The sequence below is a fragment of the Teleopsis dalmanni genome, chromosome 2 (genome assembly GCF_002237135.1).
Source record: "Teleopsis dalmanni isolate 2A chromosome 2, ASM223713v2, whole genome shotgun sequence".
Lineage (NCBI taxonomy): Eukaryota > Metazoa > Arthropoda > Insecta > Diptera > Diopsidae > Teleopsis > Teleopsis dalmanni.
This window is the reverse complement of record NC_051847.1, coordinates 176,053,456-176,076,261: the sequence shown is the minus strand read 5'-3', so window position 1 is coordinate 176,076,261 and position 22,806 is coordinate 176,053,456. Positions and strand designations below refer to the sequence as shown.

Genomic DNA, 22,806 nt, shown 5'->3' with positions numbered 1-22,806 from the left:
ATAATAATTATAATAATAGAATAATAATAACTATAATAATAATTATAATAATAGAATAATAATAATAAATTGTTACAATAATAATAATAATAATTATAGTGATAAGAATTATAATAATAATTTTAATAATAACTATAATAATAATTATAATAAGAATTATAATAATAATTTTAATAATAATTATATAAGTTACCAAAGAAAGTTCTAAATGACATATATATACTAGAAAGTTACGTATTATAATACGTAGTTAATATACGTATACAGTAGTTCTCCGCTATTCCGAATCTCAAGTATTTTGATATCCCTTATAATCCTGACAAAATTAGAAAATGCAAAAATGTATTGTGTACCTTGTAGTCCGGATCCCATGTGATATTTATCATTTTTATAGGCAATATAAATTTTATACTCCTATTCGATTCGTTTATACACTCTATTCGGTTAATCTGCCATTCAATCTATAGATTAATTTAATGAGCAGTAGATTATTGTTCAATTTTCCTACAGTTTTGTTAAAATAAATTTATGAACAAATAAATTACTCTTCCTGGATTATTAATATGAATCCAGCAATCCAAATGTCTTACTAATCTGAATTGACCGCCACTCTATCGATCCGTATTAGCGGAGTTCTACTGTATGTAATATTAATCTTGATAATAATAATGTTATTAATAATTATCCTCCTCATAGCCACAGTAATCATCATCTTCACCCTGGTTAAGCATATCTTTTAATGATGAATATTCGCGTTCTGTATCTACCTCATTATCATGTTCACCATAAAGCTCTCCATCGTCTTCTATATCATCTATTAAAACAAAGAAACAAATTATTGTTAATATTATAGACAAAAATAATTAAGAAGAATAGTACCATTTTCAACCACAACGGGCTCATGTTTAGCTAAAGTTGGAGCTGACTCAACAACTGGCAATCCAATTTCTAGTTTAGACATTTTAGCTTTGGGGCCACCAATACTAGTATAAGCTGGACGACCTCGACTAATCAATATAGATATTTATTTATTAAAAAAAATTCAAAATCATATAAAACTAATATTTTTACTTATATTTTTGTTGACTAGTGCTTGGTTCATCAAGAAATTTGATATCTTTCACATCTGCTGACTGAGTTTCATTTGATGTACTAGGTTCAGCACTATTAGCGTCGTTTTTAAGTATACAACCAGCTTCGGTCAATGATCTTAATATATCATAATTAATTTTATTTGAAATTTTCTTTTCTTGTAACATTTTTTCTATAGCTTCAGAGGCACTAGACGATGGACCTATACATTTTTTTCGTGGTTTACGCTTTTTCTTCTCTGGCTTACCCTCTTCGCGCTCTTTAGCTAATCTTTCCTCTTTCTCTTCTAACTCCTTTAGGTAGCCAGAGTTTATAGAATTCCAGACTGCCGTTTTATACGTAACTTCATCATTACTTAATATATAACCATCAATTTCTTCATCATCATCAAGATAAGTTAAGTCATCCGGCTGTTCTTCAACTTGTTTACTATTTGCAATTTCCATCAAATCTTCTGGAGTCAAAGTTATCATTTGCTCAATATCGGGTTTCAGATTTTCAAATTTAATATTTTCCGCTTTTATTGTAGCATCAGAATATCCTTCTACTTTCATAAATTGTGATATAGCATCCCTGTTTGATTGAGTTATAAATTTTTCTGCATCCAGTTCTTCCTTTTGATCGAAAGCATTTAAACCAGGGAAACATTTTACGGCTGCTTTATGGGTCTTCTTCATTTCTTTCTCTAAGTAATCATCGATTTCTCGCTGCAGCTGTGTTAATTCCATTTCTCCAATCTAAAATAAGTTACGAATAAAATTTTCAATTTTATTTATAAATAGAGTTTATTTTGTAAATTAATAAAATTAAAATAAAATAAAATATACAATTTAATAAAAAATTTAAGCTTCAGATCAATTCTTATTATATTGTTATCAATAATGGCTGTTGTGGCATGTCTTCAATGTCTAGTCCGTATAAACATGGGTCAAATAATTTTATTCAATTTAATTGAACGTATTTATGTTATCAAATATACAAAAAAAAAAAATTAAATGATTTTATTATATATATTATAATTTTGTAAAGTCTGATTATTATGGAATTATTGCACTTTTTATATTTTATATATAATAAAACCATAACAATAATTTTTTTTATAATTATTTTTTAATAAAAAATATAAATAATTAAATAATTTTAATGGCTGCTATTTGTAATAATTAATTTATTTTATATCTTAAGTTTAATTAATATCAAAGAAATGAATTTATTTACTAAAAAGTATAAAAAAAATTTAAAAACAAAAAAAATTTTCGCCCAACGTGGGGCTCGAACCCACGACCCTGAGATTAAGAGTCTCATGCTCTACCGACTGAGCTAGCCGGGCAATTACCTGAACGTCGCCAAAAAATATATTTAAATTAAATCAGATTTATTAAGAGAACTCTCTTTTTCTCATTACACCAATTTAGAAGAGTAGCCGCGCGTAGCCTCTACCTATAGCTCTCTTATTTAATTTATATCATAAAAACATTGCCATATTCAAATTTTTAGTTTATACTCACATCTTTTATACGATCACGATCTTTTTTACGTGCTGCTTTGAATGATGGTGGATCTTGTTCGGCTTCCAAATCAACAGACATGAATTCTTCCAAGGTCAATAAACTGGAAGGAGTTTCGGAAAACTCTACCAATCTTTTGCGCAAAGTTGATTCATGAATTTTTACAATTTTAACTATATCCATAGGCATACGATTGAATTCATGCATGCGTCCAGCTATTAATAACGCTGAAGGATAAAAAAAAATTTTTTTAAAAAACTCTTTAGTTTATACTATAATATATTTTAATATTTTATTTTAAAATAAAAATATATTGAAAAAATAGCACAACATTAAATTAAAATAAAGTAATAGAATCGTTTCAGTCAGTTTTAATGTTATCTCTGTTTTTGCTAGTTATAATCATTTTGCAAGGAAAATCTTTTTTAATTAGAAATATATTCATTTTTTGTTACTAAGTTTCAGATTATGTACAATTTTTTGAAATATATCAACCCACATTTTTAAAATAAATACATCTTTAGGGCAATTAGCATATATAATCATTTTATGTCGGAGCTGGTTTTTGGTCCTTCATACATAAAGTCTTGTACTTTTGCCTAAGCTATGATTATATTCAACCATATACTCCTCTTTAACTCTTACCATTCTAATGCTTTTATAACATATATTAATTTTTTTGTAACAAAATTCATCGTAACAAAATTCATATATATTTTTCGATTGACCTATTTTTTAAAACTAGTAGAATTATCTAAACTTTTTATTTTGGTTTTTATCACTAGTAATTAAAGAGATAATAATGTGCCTTAAAATAGACTTCATATACGACTATTAATCCTTTTACTCACTTTTAATGTACTTTATTTAATACACTTTAAAATTTAAACTTACCAGCACCACACAATCCTGTCGGTCGACGTCCTGAATGCAATGAATCCTTTTTCATGCGCTGCACAATGCGAAGTGCTGTCATAGAGACTTCATGAGTTTTATTGCCAAACTGTAATTTATTGGCGAATCGCATAATGTACAAGCAAGGATCTGCAAAAATATGAAATAACGTGTTTCACATAAATACTTGTATAATGAAACAGAAACACTGCATATCACATCAATAAGCATAAATACAAATTTACTCATTCATTTATTTATAAATAATTAATTTTTATTTATTGGGTGTCAATATAAAAGCGGAAGTGAAAATTAACGAATTTCATGGTTGAGAAAAAAATTAAGTTGATGTGGAGGAAAAAATTAAACAGAAAATACTATAAAAAGAAAAATATTTATAAAAATCAAAAAATAAAAAATAAAAAAAAAACATAAAAAAAATACACGGAAAAGAAACCAGTTAACGGTTTTAAAAGGCACTTAAATTTAACTGCAACGCGTTTAAAAATAAGCCTCGGCGTATCCAAAATAATGAGAGGCTTAAGCGTGTGTTTACGTCCACGTCTACCACGCAAAACTCAATCAGGCAAAAAGAAACAAACATAATACCCAAAAGAGGAAAGTATGTATCGAAACAATGGGAAGACTGGCGCTGTTGTCTGTTGAAAGAAGAATTCGACCTTGAAACAAGTATCCAACTATGGCAATAGCCAGTCGGTGCTGCTGCGTTGCAGCTTCAAGCGCTTGTTTTTTGGCCTCTGGCGCGAAGTTGATACCAAAGAGCAGTTAAAAAAAGTCTTGAACCCGATCTTGAGCAATGCAACCCAAGTCCAAACTCAATGCACTTTGCACAACAACGCAATCGGTGGTGCAGTTTGTATGCGTTTTCCACTAAATTATCGATGTTTAAATAACAGCAGCAGCAGCAACCGCAACTGCAACAGCAACAACAACAATGTGTAGCAAGTGCAATTTGTTGTAAGCATAAAATTAATAAAATTAACAAATATCGTAAAAATATGTAGACCAACTGGTTTTCACGGCTGAGACACCGATAAAAATTAAAATTAAATTGTTGCAAACAAAAACAATAACGAAATAGGGGCGTGACCATTGAACAAACAAAAAATTAAATAAAATTTTATTTCCATTTTTATTGTTGGAGATTTATTGAATTTTATGGGTATTAATGTATTGAGTAAGTGATATCATTATGATATCAATATGATATCACTGACATTTAATAAGATTTCATTTAAAAATCTTTTATGTTAATGTTTATACATACGAGTGTAAACATACATGGACTAAGCTTATCAGAAAGGTGCAATTCTCGGATTGCATTACGAAATCGTTGGACACGCTGACTATTTCAAATTAAATAAATAAATTTTTTGACATTGAAAATGTTTTAAAATTATTTCTTTTAATTTCATATAAAAAATTAGATTTTTTTTCTTTCATTACTAGGACTAAATTCGTCTGCTGGTGTTGTTGTTGCTATTATTTACATATATTGCAGATTATAATCTATATATGCTGGTATGCATACATATGAATGTCATTAAATTTCAAGTTCACGGTTTTGTTTTTTAAAGAATTTTAAATTTTTATTTCGATCGTTATTGATTTTATATATCTACACGTATTTCGGCAAATTCATCTTTCCCTTCGTCACTACACTTCTTGATGCGATCGACAAACAAGCGCAGGCAAAAATCTGGAAAACTACCAATGAACAAACATGCAAAAGAGTTAAGCCGAATTTATGGCCTACACCTACGATAAATCAAAAATCTACCGAACGCTCATATTTATGTAGAAAAGGGCAGCAAAGATGAGAGCAGTCTTCTGGACATATACAGTCATTCGTAACAAGTGGACTACAATCTGATTCAAATATTGAGTGACCACGAAAGCTTGTTAGAATATCTTTACTGATTTTAGCTGGCAGATAGTCTCTATTGCTTAAACTGCCAGCGTCGCAGAAAGCACAGAATATGTAGTGTTTTGTTGTGATCGCTTTATAGAGGAACGGAACTACTCTTGGAGGCTTCAAGGGCATCTACCATCTCCTAGCAGCATTACACATGAAATGTGTTCAAGCAGCTTTAAACGGAATAAGCGAAAACCTCTTTCACAGTTTGCGGGGAGAACGTTTTTATAAAAAAAAAAAAAACAGCTGCAGTGATACTACTACAACGATGACGAATGTATGAAAAGTGTACATAATTAACGAAATTACCACAAAAAAACAGGCGTTTGAGCTTCGTGCAGTGGACATCTTCTTGGTTGTAGTGGATTGAAGTCTCATATTGACTGAGCTTTCAATTGCTGTACACCTCGATACTATCGTCAGTGATAGTACAGTACTGAAAAAGCTGAAACTCATTACAAAGTCTCTTAATTTAACTAACATAACAAATGACTATTTTACAACGAAAGAAGTACAAATTCAATTTTTATGCTTTTAATCTATATTGATTTACATTAACAGAATAAATCTCAAAAGTCGTGGTATACCATTGTCCTTTCTAATAATAATGGTTTACACTTTAAAAAAGAGTTAAATTTTTAAATCTTTTAACTTAATTAAACCATTCGTCATCTCTGGAGATACATTCAAAAAGAAAAGAATTTAATTATGTTTTTAATGTGGTTTCTGCATACGACATTACTTTATCTGACTTGTATCCACTTACATCATGTATTGTGGTTAACTATGTGTTGGTAGAAGCCTAAGAGATGTACAGAAGTGCTAAAATTGTTAAATAATTAATAAACAATGTAAAGTAAAGTGTTTCTTCACCTTAAGTAGAATATCGGTTTCAAAAACCACCTTCAGCACTGACTACCTTTCAAATATTAACAGAAATAAGGATAAAAATTATAATAAAACTGTACCTAAAGTGATGATTTTTGCGACTTACAGATACTTAGTACTTAATAAACCATAATATTTTGAAAAATAAAGATACGAGGTTTATTTAAAAAATAATTATATATGGATTACTTATTGTAATACATATTATTAAAATTACTTGTAACAATCATATTATGATAATTATGATAAGAATCATAATTTTAAATCATGTAATATTATAAATTAGTAAAAAAAAAAACTCGTAATTTAAATTACAAAATTTTATTTACAAAAATTGGAACATATTTTAGCATAAATGTACGCTCTAGAGATGACTGTGTAAACATGACTTTTCTTCAGATTCCTTCAAGACCACAACAATAATTATTAAAAACCAACGTGTACTATGGGAGATTGGAAGCTGATGCGAATTATAACAAAACGATATTATATTAACGTATAAAGAACTGCACCAGATGTAACAGGATTCAACAATATTTATAGCTATAATAAATTCAACTAAATGAGAATTATAATTCTATTTTATAGCTTCATATATATTAATAAAGAATTATAATTTTACTTATTATTCAAATTTATTATCACATAATTTTGGATACTCGTATATTAAATAAAACAAATATGTCTATCTGTCAAAATACTCTTTACAGGGATCAGCACTTTTCTTTTATTAATAGTAGTATTAATTATTAAATTATATCACATATGTATGTAATGTAATGTAGATAACAGTTTCTTCAGTATATAACAATAGTTTCGAATTTTATATAAAAATGAAAATGTTAAGAAAAACACTAGAAGATTTAACATTTCGCAATCACTTGAATTATTTTATTGTGTTAACATCATCCCACGTTACTTAGGGGAGCAAAAATAGGTCAGTATTGAATAAGAATAAAAACTGAAATTCTTATTTTGCGAAATATGAGCTTGGATGTTAAATTAAATCTTATAGATTCATATAGTGTTGCCAGATAACACGACAAATAATTCCAACCAGTAACATGTAACTTGTACTTCGAAACAGGACGATTAAACTGTTTTGCGGCCTCGATTTTCGAACTTCTCGACTGATTTTGATTCTTAATAGCTTGACTTGGTGAGGACTAAAGGTGTGTTGTGAGGTCAATAATTAATAATTAAGTTAATAAATTTAATTAAATGTATAAAATAATAATCATTTTAGATTAAATAATTAATTTTTAGATAAAAAATTAAAAAATATTAATAATATTTGACAAATTTATTTCAACCATTAGATTCCTTGTGTTTTTAGGATTAGATAGGTGAAAAAAGTGAAACGAATTAAAATTTATATTATATATATATATATATATATATAATAATAATATATATATATATATAATATATATATATATTATAATATATATATATATATTATATATAAAGCGTTATTTATGGCCAGCCAAGTTTATATTTGGTAATATTGTTTCTATTAGTATTTTGTATACACTGCTTTGGTCTTTTTATTTAAATTTATATTTATTTATTTTAGTTTATCATTTAAATAATAAATAATAATAAAATAAATAAATATATATATATATAATTAAATAAAAATAAATATATATAAATAAGTACAAATAAATATAAATAATAATAAATAAATATAAATAATAATAAATAAATATAAATAATTATCAATAAATATAAGTAAATATAAATAAATATAAATAAATATAAATAAATATAAATAAATATAAATAAATATAAATAATATATAAAAATATTTAAATGACAAAATAAAAAATAATTTATTTTTATTTGTATCTAAAAAATTGACCAGAGTAGCCTAATACAAAAATATTATTAATTTTTTAATTTATTATAAATTTTTAATAAAGTCAAGACTTAAAAAAATATGGTAAGTGAAAATAAACTAAGTTTTTCTTTAAAAATTTTAAATCCTCAGAATTAAAAAAATTATAAAAAATGCATTTTTGTAATAAAATCAAACAAATTATCAATTTGCATATTCTATCGAGTATTTATTATTTAAAAAATTTTCGAATAACATTTCTTGATTACAATTTTTAGCTGAAGGCACTTTATATCTACATAATCCCCTACCTCTCCAATCACAGCAATGGAAATATTGATAGAAAAAAAACATACTTTCAAATAGAAATAGTTTTTCTTAAAATGCATTTGAGTTGCAAACATTAAAATACCATTAGACTAAAAAAGCTTAAAATACACAAACATCAACAGCAATTGCAACAGCAACAGCAACATTTGCTAGCAACATTTGAGATGTCATCTCATCGCATTGCAGGGTCGTCCGTCCGCTGCTATACAAACGTACTTAACAATGCATGCAAAAAAGTTATTAAATGAGGAGAAAAAATAAAATTGCAATTCATTTAAGTTTAATAAAAAATTTTTTTATACAATATTACAGAGCAAGTTCCCATTCACAGAATGGCAATGGAGACTTAAGTTTGTTTGCAGCATTTTTATACTGCAACATCTGATTGAGACAGTTGTGGAGCAAAGCAATGAAAAATGGGGAAAAAAGCAAAATTTGCTACGTCATAAATACTCGTACTGCACTTAAAACCCTGCTTAAGAGTTGATCAAATTAGCAATAGGACAAAATTTAGGGTTTAATTTAACATCTGCATTTCACGTCGCAGTGAGTGAGTTAGTTTATGCATAGACTCACTGAGATACAGTCACTGCTTACAGGGTGCTATGTAGGCGCAAAGTAAAAGTGTGTCAAGTGTGTGAAACTTCGCTTACTGAACTTAAGTCGTCAACTATCCACTTAAGCTTATTTTATTTGCTGTTACATTTGTGACACTTCACCGAATACAGACTAAGTTACAGGCAGGCGTAGGTACTAACAGACAAGTGAAATCCAAACTAACATACTTACAGATATAGCATTTACTTCAAGTTACGACTGCATAAGTATCTCAAATAAAATTGTCAATATAACACAAACTGACAGCAGATGCAGATACTTGTGTTTGAGTTTGTTTTGACTGAGATTAGATAAACTTTTGTTTGTGAAAAATTGTTTAGAGCTTGAATATTGTTAAGTCACTATTGGACGAGTAAACAAATTATGGTCGCCTCATTCATTTAGGAGAACTATAACTAAGTCTCATTAAAAAGCGATTGTAGCGAATATCAATGGTGCCAATCTAAGTTGCGATTTGAGATACTTAAGGTAAATGTTTGCAATTTACTTTGATTTTGGATCATATTTATCACAAAAGGTTCGAAGGTCTTAATGGCATATACGGAATGATTTAAATGCAGTTCGAGATCTTTTTTTCATTCCTTTTTTCTTTATTTACTTTTACTTTAACAATTAATTACCAATATTTTAATTTTAAAATTTGTTTTTAAGTTTATGTATTTTTCCATGCACACGTTAAAAAAATATATTTACTAACTTAGTTTTATAATAAATGCACTTATGGTAGAGTTTTTACTATGACAATACCTAAAATGTATATTTATTGCATTTATCATTGAGTACGACACAATTTATTATACATAGTGCACCTAAGTTCCTGGTACCCTAAAATAGAGCAATTTCAGTCATATCAGTCAAGTCATATCTAAAATATATATTATTTAAGTTTAACATTCAGTACAACAAAATTTATTGCGCATAATGCACCCAAGTTTCTCTTACCCTAAAATAGAGCAATTTCAAATCAGATCAGCCAAATCGTACTTACACGTTCTAACAATATAATTTATTAACATTATTTTTTTTTTAATAAATAACTAAAATTAAAATAACTTTCTTACAAACTCCCGTGACATTGAACAACATATAAATCCACACCGAAATTCCGATGGTTTCAAAATAGACTCGGTTCGGATAGTAAACCAAAAGATTAAGAAATAGAGTTTGCAATTTTTATGCACTGCGGCACTTTTATACGTCAATAATTATTTTATTTTTCGCGTTTCTATTTCTTAAGCTAGCACCTTAATATTTGCCTTTTTTACTATACACAGAAGATCTAAGTTAAGCCGTTAAGTATAAATATTTATACTCAATGGTTGAACATTGACTGCTTGCATGAGTAGTATAATAGAGTTAACTTCATAATAAATATAAATTTATATATATTTATACTCAATGGATGAACATTAACATGAGTTTACTTTATAATTAATATGAATTTAGTTTAGTACGGTGATTTGTTTGCAGTATGGCATTAAATACAAATGATATTTAAAATTTTCGGAAATTTGTAACGTATACAGTAAAAATGACTTATAATAACATCTGCTATAATGACCAAACCGATATAAAGACCAATTAGGTTTGACATATAGACATACAGAATTTGCAACCTTTTATAGTGTCATTTTATATAATGACATATCGGTTATTGCGACTGTATTTTAATAAAAATTTTTGATGATGATTTTAGTTACGGGTTACGACTATTCTACCATACACAAACATAAAAATTTGTTCACTCTTCTCTTTCTCTTTCACTCCTCCCACAAAGAAATACTATTACATAAAACATAACATCGTTGATTATGTTGAGTGAGTAAATTAGTATATAGTAAACAAAATAGATGATAACCTTCGGTAGTTTAACATAACTGGGATCTCATTTGAGCGTAGAGTGTATGTCTTCAAAATGAAACGACCAAAAAAAATCTTCAAGTGGAGATATAATATGTTAGTAAAAATATGTAAAATATATATAATAATGTGTAATTATATATGATTTATAAAATATACATATTTCTAGAAACATTACTATATTTTCTGTTATATTTATTTCTGTAACCGTTTATAATGATTATCGGTTATAACGACCAGATTGAAACCGCCCTTTCAATGTCTGGTATAACAACCTGTTTCGACTGTATTTGAAGTCGAACAGTGTTTTAATAATCACATAGTCCAATTATTTTAACTCGCCTATATTATATTGAGATAATATTGGGACAATTTACACAAATTATCTTGTTAAATATGTTAAGTAAAAAGAAATAGTTTAATTATAATTAGGGGATACGAATAAGTTAGATACATATGATATTAATGTTTGATAAATTTACATATTTGTAAAAAAATAAATCAATTTTTATTATTAAAGTGGTTATAAAATATGATATTTTAATTTAAAATTTGTGCTTCCTTATTAGTTAATAAATATTGTTAAAACATTGAAGAGAAATTTTTTTTTATAAAATAAAAAAAAAGTTTTATTTATTATGTAAACATTATATGTAAACATTACATTATTTTATAAACATCCAATTTAAAATTCTTTTTTATAGAAGACGAACAAAATTACATATATTTGTATATTAAGCTTTTTAGTAATTATTCATAAAACATTATAACATATATTTTATATGATGCACAAAAAAATTATTATGCCTTATATATATTTATATGAAAAATATCTTTTTAACAATATTTGTTACTCTCTGTAATGACAATAATTTATTTTAAATGAACGGCTTTTGTGGTAAAATATCATCCCAGGTAGTAGTGCGGAAGCTCATAGACTAAGCAAAGAAAATTTAATGAAGCAAATTTCCATCTGCAAAACGCTTATAAAATGGAACGAATTCGAGAAAGTTTTTAAAATATGAAAAAGTGGATCATATACAATATTGATAGTCATAAAAATGTGGAAGCTCCATAACTGAAAGCAAGCCAAGACTAATGACATGTAAGGTGATACTATATATTTAGCGAGATTGCAAAAGTACGAACATTATAAACTGCTATCATCTGACTCTAAACGATTTATTCGAATCTCTACTGTCTGATATTAATAAGGTTGAAACATCAAATTAAAACTAAAGTTTCCGGAATTGATCAAAAAAAAAATGTTGAGTTTTATATTCTCTCTAATACATAAAAATGTAATAAAATGCTTTACTAGGTTTCCAATATAAAGGACAACATATTGTTTATTACTAACATAATAAATTATAATAGAAATTAAGAAAATTTTAATTTATTAAAATTAATTTATGTTACGCATAGTTTTAAGCAATGATTAATAAAAATATTAAACTTATTTTTATTTAAACTACACACAGACTAAATACTTCTGCAACCCTTAAACTGCAGAATCACAACTTAATATTATTTTCATTAAATTTAATTAATTATATATAAAATATAACAAACAAATTTTTTTTCCACACTAAATAAATTTTTTAAAATTGTGTTACTTAAAAATAGTTAAAAAAAATATTTAAACTATTTTAACTTTTATTTTTAAAAAGTAAATAAAACTCAAATCTCAAAACTAAAAATCAATTCAAAAATTGTGGTGTAAATATTTAATATTTATTTTTAAAAGACAAACATATAAATCAAAAAAATATTAAATAGCTTATAAAAACGTAGCTTGCATGCTAAATAAATAAAAGACAAATTTTAGATAAATAAAACCAGTTAAATATTTTAGATTAATTTTTAAATGATATGCTATTATATGATTACTGAAGGTCAATGCAACATTGAGATCAATTATTCAAACTGGTTCAATAGATTTTTTTATTTTCATCAATATTTAATTCAAATTAAGAGAGTTCTGCATATAATAGCAATCAATTTATAAATAATAAAATCAATTTTTAATTGCTAAACGCTTTCATAATTTTAAAATTTCTACAACTATCACGAGATATCAAATAACTATAATCATAAAAAATTTTAGTCATTTTATCTTACAGAAGGGAAGTCATATACTTACTATATAGACAGGCACTTTATCTAATACATGATTTATATAAATGTAAATTCCTCATATCAGTTTTAAAAATAATAATATAAATATAAATATTAATTATTTATAATATTACTATAATAAGGAATTATTATTAATATAACAATTATTATTATTAACTATAAACTATAATATATAATTTATTTTTTAACAAAATTAGTATTGGTTTTATATAATAATATATTAGATATCCACTCATAACATAATTTTGGAACATTAAGACAATAGACTTAACAGTTGCCTAAATGCTGCGACAGACAACTGACGTATAAAACATATGTCAGTCATCTTTAAATATTCGATTTTAATAAGAAATAAACTATATTTAAAATCACAACTATTGACATTAACTTCTTCTCAACTTCTAGTTTACTATACTTTTACAGGGTAGACTACAATCTATAAAGCATGCTTCTATAGAATAACTTTTCTTGAATTTAAGATAGGATAAAACCAAGACACGTAATCAGCTGACCAGTGTATTCGATCCCAAATGAATTTTGAAGTACACAAAACAAAATACTCTACTCCAAAAAGAAAACCTTGCTTTCTTTAATATATCTTAAAAGATCGGGTAGACAGTGAGTATAAATATGGTTTATACTGACATCATAAGACAGACACCTAATAGACACCTAACAGCGATAAATTAATAAACTGACATTATAACATAATGGCCTCAATATATATCTATAGATTAACAAGCTTATATCTATAATACAATATAATTTATATTATTTATTTATTTCTATTTGAACCAGTGCACTTGAGCACCTTTACTCTTTCTTAACTCGAGATATTTTTAAAACCGATTATTATATATTATCTATATTATATATTTATATCTATGTTATAGATATTATATTATAGATAAATTTCAAAATATATATAATAAATAACAAATATTATCGAAATATAGTCTAAACGTAAGGGTTATAGCTATGAGAACTATCCAACAATTTATATAATAACAAACAATATACGATTAAAAATTTGCTTCTTATTCATTTCTAATATAATTTTAAAATATTAAATATTTATATATTTTTAAAAATAAAAAACTTTATTTATTTAATTTTAGTTTCACAAGTAAAGCTATAAATTAAAAAATAATTAAATAAATTGAATAAATAATTTAAAATGAGTACCAAAAGATCGTGCAAGTCAAAAGGGTTAATCTATTTTTTCTTTTAGGTTAATATTATTAAAGGTGCAGCAGAATACAATTGCAATTTAAAATTATTTAATAAAAGCTCCTTTTTAAATAGTCGCTGTTTTTAATTGTATTTCCATTTTTTGATAAAAAAAAAAAAATATTTATCGTACTGCGGAGTATAATTTGACTTTTAAATTTATTGAACCAATTCTACGTTTTATTTTTAAGGAAATAAATTATATTTTCCTTTCACAATTACTGCAGGCCTAAGTCGTTTAAAGATTTTTTTTTTGTAATTTCTAAAGAGAAATAAAAGGTTTAAGTCATATAATGACAGTCAGTTGATTAATATTAATATTTAATTAATATTGTAATAATATTAAATTTTGTATTTATTTAATACTAAATACGACGATAAAAACTGTAATCATTTTTATTAAAATAACTTTTTTACATACCTTATATATAGAGGTAAAAACTTTATAAAAGAGATAAAAGGTTGACTTCGGATCTATATACTACCGAAGCGATACATATTAGGACAACTTACAAAATAGATTCTATTTTTCTATAGATAAATAGAAAAATGCTTTCTATTAAATTTTTTTTAATATTGATAATATTTAAGAGGATTTTAATGTTTAAGAGAATTCTTCCATTTTTTAGTGCTAGTAATATGCACTTTTTCTTATTCCGTTTTATGAATGACAATAAGTAATATTTATTACGATCTAAATGAAAAAAATACAAAACACAGAAAAAAAATGAAAAACGTCTTCATAAAGAGAATGCGCCGTGTTTCAAGTTGTTGGTTATCATGGTCAAATTGCACCACGAATCGGACTTCTCTTCCACACCCACCTTATCCACCATATCTGCTAGAATTGTCCTCCAGCATTTGCTAACTATACGCAAACCCCATAAAAATGATTGAGCGATTGAAGATATTGTTTCGATCAAACGGTGATCAACGATACTGAGACATATTTTTGAAACTAAAGATGACTCATTCTACAAGAGAAGTATCAAAATATTAGAGAAGCGCTAAAATGATTGTATTACTCTTGTAGAAGCCAACCTTGAAGAATAAAGTCCAATTTTACCAAAAAAAAAAAAATCGCTGTTTTATTGATTATCGAACCAAGTTTGTTATATGATGATAAGGCAAATTTGTTAAAATATATATTTTTACAAAAGAGTGTGTGATTTACGTCACGTGAATGAATTATAACCTAACTTAAATTTTAAGTGTCACATAAATAATAAAATGGAAACTTCAAAGTCCATATAACACCAAGGTTTGTACTAATTAACTGATATGTCACCTAACTAAGCGTGGCTCAAAAGCAAACAAACGAACCATAAGAATTACTCGTAATAATGAAATAATGAATGAATGAATGAATCAATAAGTAAGGAAAAGCACAACTTATACACATCCGCGTACACACATATACACATACACACGCACATAAAATACCTCAAAAGCTTCGCACATGCGCAAAGTGTTTAAGTGACGTACACACAATATACGAAGTGCGAATGCGTGGTGACAATTCATTTTTTTATTTCTTTTTGTGTTTGTATCCAAACAGACCTGCCATATGCTACACTTACTTGCAATGCAAACGCAGCAGCATTGTCTTTGCAGCAAGCAGCGCAGCTGAGATCAGTATAACAGAGTTTTTTTTTGGTTTTGCTTTTGTTGTAAGTTAAATTTGCGGTTCTTTTTTGTTGGATTAAAGTTGTGAAGGATGGAAGGTGCTGCGAACAGGTGAAAAACAAAACTCAAAAGCAAAACAAAAACACAAATAAAACACAAAAGCTGAATCAAAAACTATCAGCAACATTTTGTGTTACTGACGATCATAACGAAATCGTACGTTGACTTGTACACACGCGACGACGGCAATAAACGACAGCCAGACAACGTGTTTACCGCGATGCGTTTAAGCTGTGCTTTTATTTTTTAAATATTTCATAATTTTTTAAAAAACCAAAAAAAAAAAAATTTTAATGAAATTAAATTCAAAAAAAAAAAAAATGTTTAACAAACGAAAATACGATTTGAATTTTAATTAAAAAATCAACAAATTATTTGAAATTCATTTTAAAGATTGTGTCATTGATTGATAAACAAACTGAAAAATTGTGTAAAAAACACTGCTTTCAGGTGTTTGAAGTGATTGAAGTAGAGTTGAAAGCACAGCGATTGCACAAAAATTGAACGCAATTAGAATAAATAAGCCGGTAAGCTGCGTGCAGTCTTCCCAATGTTAATCATTCAAAGTGCAGTGTTTTGCTCTTTGTTCTGTTGAAAGAACACAACTCTGTGTTTGCCTTTGTGTTTGCGTTTGTGTTGTTGCATTTGTTAACATATTTTTGTGGTTAAAATACTACATATTTAATACATATGATATATAAATATATACATATATAATGAATAGATAATATATAAAAAGTGCTTCTGACTAAAGGTTAAAAAATCGAAGTGTATTTGAAGTAAACAAATTATTATTGCAGTTAATAATCCATTTGCACTTAACTAATAGATTCTCAGTCAAAAGTAAATAATATTACATACTATACACTTCACATTATACCTATATGTAATACATACATTATTTAAGCAAATAGTAACAAAAATAAAAAAATGCATGAAAATATTGAAAACAACTTATTTCACATATAAAAAAAATTATTTATGTATTTTAAATTAAAATCCAGATTAGTTCAAATTTTAAAATAATTAATAACTCAATTTTAATTAGTTAATCAGCTTAACCAATCCTTCATATATATTATATAATATCAAAATATCAAAAAATATAAAAGTTATACAAGTACATTTCATTGATAAGTCAATTAATAATTAGGCAATATTAAAAAATTTATAAAAAAAATTAATATAAATCAAAAAAAAAATATTATTTAGTATTAAAAAAAAATACAGATAATGTTAGATTTAATATTTGACACATTAATTTAAATAATCATAATTTTCTATATAAAATCATGGTTACAAAAATTCATTGTTATCCTAGTTATTCCCTTAAATCATTGGTTGCCAACCGCTGGTTTGCGAGATGGTTAAAAATGGTCCGTGTATAGCTTGGATCATAAGTATGGATACATAGCTTGTAGTTTATCCCCTGAGATTCATTAGAAAATAAGCACAAAAAATTTCCAAGTAACAATATACCAGTTGGTATATTATACCGCTAATAAACGTTATATTAACACAACTTGGTCTGAAGAAAATGAAAAACATCGGTGACATTAAAAAAAAAAACAATATATTAAAAATTATGGAATATTTTGATTTTTGTGTACATTATGTATGTTCACCTTAACTTAAACAAATTAATATGTATATATAAAGCGCAGGAAATTTTTAATCTAAGGGCAATACACTATTGCGACAGAGCTTTAGATATAATTAAACAGAGTTTACATGGTTTCGTTCTGGAACTAAGGCAATGCAAAAAAGATATTCTTTAGTATTCACAACAAAGAACGCCCTGTCTAGAGCGGGTTAAAAATTGAACTATTTAAGAAAAGTTTTTGTTTTTTATTATATTAAAGAGAAGATTATATTAAGTACCTAGTATCTAGTACTGATTACGTTTATTTCATCTTTTAAAAGTATTATACATGAGACCAATAATCTAATCGTCTATTAGAGAATGTTTTTACCTCACGTTTTATAAATATTATATCATTAATTTATAAATAACAAAAAATTATTATATTTCAAGAGTTTAAATCAATTACCAAACAATAAAAAAATAAAAATAAAAATTATCTAGACTTATAAAGTAAGTAGTTTTTATTGGACAGTTATTGTTTGCAAGCCAGTATAAAATATTTAATTATGTGCAATTCAAATTTATATTTATTATTTTTTTATATTGTATATTTATTATTATTAGAAATTAAATACTTTTTCTTTCTTGCACAATATCCAGTTTAAGTGTTGCATAATTTAAACTGCATATTATAGTTTTTGTGCCCATCTTCAAACATTTAAATTTAATTATATACGTATCTTTCAATTAAAAACATTGTTAAAGTATCACCTTATAGCATTAACAATAAATAATTAAATTTAATTAATAATCAGCTATGTTATTAAGCAATTAATTATTACTGCTTATCTTTAAAGATAAAAAGCTTAATTGTGCCTTTGAACTAAAAGCTTCCTTTAACTATGACCTTATAATATTAAATATTAATAATTAAATTTAATTATTAAACAATTATATTATTAAGCGAATATATATTAGAGACACCAATCGGAATATCATTCCCTTTGTACTTATCCTTAAGGATGATATGGTTTAATTATCAGCCTTTTGAAGAGTTTTCATAGTAAAAATCTAACCCAAACTAAAATCTTATATCTATTGTTTATTTATATCTCATACATATAAATAAAGACGAAATTAATTTATTTAAGTGTAAACTAAAATAGAAATTGCTTTATTAGGAAATCAATTTTTGTTTTGGTTTGCAATATTTATAGTAAATATAGATTGAACATAGAATAAATGAATTATTTATGAAAAAACAATTTTAAATTACGTACTTAATGTCACTTATAACTATAATAAAAAGTAGCACATATTATTCAATTTTAATTCAAAAAAAATCTATACAGACTTTTGAATAAATTATAAACAAAGACTTAAAATATTCACACAGTATGCAGATCTTAGTATAGCTTATCATAATTATGTACTAAATTTATACTTATTTGAAAGTCAATTACTTAAGGTGTGAAGGTTCTATAATAGGTCAGGGAATTGGTATTAATAAATTCAAACAAAAAATATTTGATAAAATCATTTTAATTATTTATTATTATTTTTTTTTAATTTGAATTAAATTGTATTAAAATCAATTTGATTAAATGTTGTTTAATATTTAATAGCAATTTTTTCTAAATATTTTTTGTTTTTAGAGCCTTTACTTAAAATCAACATTTTTAATATTAATATTATATATTTTTTTCTTCTTTTAAATATAACCAAGACCTTCTTTTGCTTGTGTCCATTTCAATTTTATATAAACAAATTTTTTTTTTATTTTTTATCTGCAAATATTTGTACTACTTTTTTCTATTTCTGCGGTTTTGATTTGACCACAAACGTTTTGATTTCATATTTAATTTAACATTCTTTTTTATTTCAACTTCATTCAAACAATATTTATTTACGTATTAATATGCATAATGTACTCTTCAATAAAAAGCAAAAGGTCTAAATAGAAAAAATTAATAGAAAATAATTTATTACAGATATGCCAGAATGATGTTCATTTTTGTTTATTGGCTTTCAATAGCGAATTTTTTAAAGGAAAGAGTAGATTGAATGAATTAAACTTTTAATTGATTAAACTAAGTAGATATTTTTAATTGTGTTTATACCATAATATGTACTTAATTATACGAAATATATTTGTAAATGATAAACATTATATTTTTTATGGTTGAAGTTATTTATGAGTTTAAGAGTAATATATTTTCAACAAAATTGGTAATACAAAAATTCAACAAAATTGTATTTTATTACTATTTTTCTGTATCTTTATCTATATCTATTGGAATTTTCGATTGGTAAATCTGGGGTAACTTTTTCAACCGAGATGATCTTTTAATGCGCTTTTAGTGCACTTTTAGTACAATTTATTTCTCCATCGATGAATCTGGGAAAAAATGTATAACACTTGAGATTGATTTATAATACTCCAGATATTTTGTTAGAGTAACAAGATTACCTTAAAGTTAATAGCTGTTTTATGTGACTTAGTAGATAAAGTATACAATGTTAAATTTATAACGGAAAATAACAAAGAAAAATCATACAATAAATAATAATATTGACAATAAGAAAAACAACAAAAAAAGGAATAAAAATTATAAAATATATATATAATATCCTGTGTCATTTGTTTATAATATTTTTATAAGCCTCAGCATAGTTATCCATACCCGTTCTATAATTTAGTGTCTTACTATTTTCAATTTTAAGTATTGGAAGCCTTTCCAGATAAATAGTAGATAAAGTGTCGACTCAAACATATGTATTTGTGAAAAATGTAAATTTCTACTAACAGGACTAAAAAATATTATTTTACTCTAAAAGTGTTCGATTGGATAGTAAATCTAGATTAAATTTAGATTTACCAATCGAAAACGCCATATATCTAGATTGATAATAATAATATACTCAACAAAATAAAAGTATTATACATAAATTAATTAAAACAACAACAATTTTACATTGAATGTGAGCATGACTGTCTGCATAACATGTCCCTTAGGGTTTCTAATTAGGTAGTCAATAACTTTTTAGAATTATTTTTTTTAATAGGTTTCTTTTTATCTTCATTTTATCTATATGTTATAGTTTAAGTGTTTTGGCATATATATTTTTTTTTCTAACAAATTTGCATAGAAATTTTTACAAATCGCCCGTGGCTTGCATTAGCAGTCACATGTTCATGTGACTTCATTTTTTTTTACAATATATTTTTTTCTATTTAGTAATTTTTTTTAAAAATTTCATTTCTTTTTGCATAAATTAAAATTGTGATATTTAACTTGAACTTGGCTTATAAACAAGAGAAAAACATTAAAATGAAACATTAAATATTTGATGTGAAATCCGTTCCATTGCGAGTGCCTTTAAAATTAGTAATAAACAAAAAACCCCAAAAAATAATAATTATTAAATGTTCGATATATCAGGAAGTGTCCACACTTCATATATAAATTATTATTATTAAATATTTATATATATCTTTTAGAATTGAATGCTCTTGTCTGAGTTAAAGAACACGCGCTTCACTCGAAAATCCCAAATTAATAAATATTTATTAGCACAAAAGTCTTCATGATTTAAGTCATTCTTTTTGTTTTTGGTATTGATTTTTAATTTATGTAAATTAATTTTTTTTAATTTTATTATATTTATAAATTTATCTTCTAATTGTTGAATGTTGCTGGGGACAGATTGTCTATGTTCCTGCTTTCGTATCGTATCGAGTTATGCTAATTTCAGTCTATCTACTTTTACTATTTTTGTAGCCTATTTCTTTCAAAGCCACTAATTAAGTGACTTGTCTTCTCAAGCAAATTACATTGAATTGTTTTATATGAAATTAAATAAAATAAAAAAAAAGGTATAAAAATATGTATAGATATATAGAATGTTCCAAAGGTAGGCGTATGTTAAATACCGCTTCGTTAATTTATTTGGAATTTTTATTCTATTTGTAGAATTAAAAGAATTTTTAAATAATATTTTACATATAATTAATAATGTAAATCTGCTTACTTTAAGACTTAATATAAGTTTTGTATATATATATATATGTTTTTAAACATAATGCATTTTATATAGACAAACAAATCTTTTATTTATTATTAAATTTTTCATAAGCTTACGCATATTTCAAGAAAAAAATGTATCTTTTGTCACAATATACAATATTTTAAATTTATATAATAAATAATAACAAATAAATATTTAACATTTATTTGCATTCACACATAAAATGAAGTTACTTTTCAGGTTTCTTTGGACCGCTCTAAGCGGCCATGAAAATCTTTCAAAGACAATCTTTGTTATGTTTTGATTTGGCTCGAATCTTGTTTAAAGTTTCTATTAACAAATTTGTTGTATTGATTTTAAAACTACTTTAAAGATAATTTTATTTATTCAAATTTTTTGTTTTTTTTTTCTTGAACTGATATATATGTAATAATAAATTATTCATGCCTTGAGATAACTTCAAAGGTCAATGAAATTTGCACAAATTAAAAACAACTAAGTCCACTCAAGAGGATGTGAAGTCAATTATATAGTGCATTTCCACAAAAACATTTTTAATTGAACTGTGTTTAATTGAAAAGTGTCACTAAATAAATACTAATTATATCGGTACTTAAAAAAAACAAGATAAACAGGTACTATTTAGATTGTTATGTTTATATATAAACGGAACTAAAAATTAACGCACTTCCATATATAAATATATATAATATATATATACTATATATAATATATATATACTATATATAATATATATATAAAATAAATTAAATATATTTTATAATATAAATTATATATAATATAGTATGGTTTCAAAGGTTATGTTTTTTAAACTAATAAAAATAATATATTTTTTATATGCAATATAAGCATAACATATAATGATATATGAACACATGTATTAATTTTGATTTACATATATAGATTTAATATCATTGTGTATTTATCTTAAAAACATATATGCATTCAATAAACTAAATTAGTACCTTTTTAGTCTTTTTAAATCTCTTCAATGACAAACTTTTTAAGATCACCATTATAAAATAATTAAACTATGAATTTTTAACTTTTAGAAATCAGAAGGTTTTATATTATTATTTTTTTATTGTTCTTGTCGAATTTTTTAATAATATATTTTTTTGAAAGGAGAAAATTTTATGCATATAGATAA

General features: G+C 25.1%; 1 protein-coding gene and 1 non-coding gene across 2 annotated transcripts in view; both read right to left on the bottom strand.

The window, feature by feature from the left end:
• Positions 1–203: 203 nt before the first annotated feature.
• The window catches only part of LOC119681705 (transcription factor IIIB 90 kDa subunit), a 107,608-nt gene continuing 85,005 nt past the window's right edge, over positions 204–22,806 (bottom strand). The window contains exons 3-7 of the mRNA XM_038094968.1: positions 3,495–3,644; positions 2,601–2,827; positions 1,072–1,829; positions 880–1,007; positions 204–814 (exon numbers count right to left, since the gene is read on the bottom strand). Coding sequence (XP_037950896.1) covers positions 675–814; positions 880–1,007; positions 1,072–1,829; positions 2,601–2,827; positions 3,495–3,644 — 1,403 coding nt within the window. The 3' untranslated portion in view covers positions 204–674. The remainder of the gene's footprint in view (positions 815–879; positions 1,008–1,071; positions 1,830–2,600; positions 2,828–3,494; positions 3,645–22,806) is intronic.
• On the bottom strand, positions 2,350–2,422 carry Trnak-cuu. Its single transcript has one exon. It is a non-coding gene; the product is annotated as a tRNA-Lys (tRNA).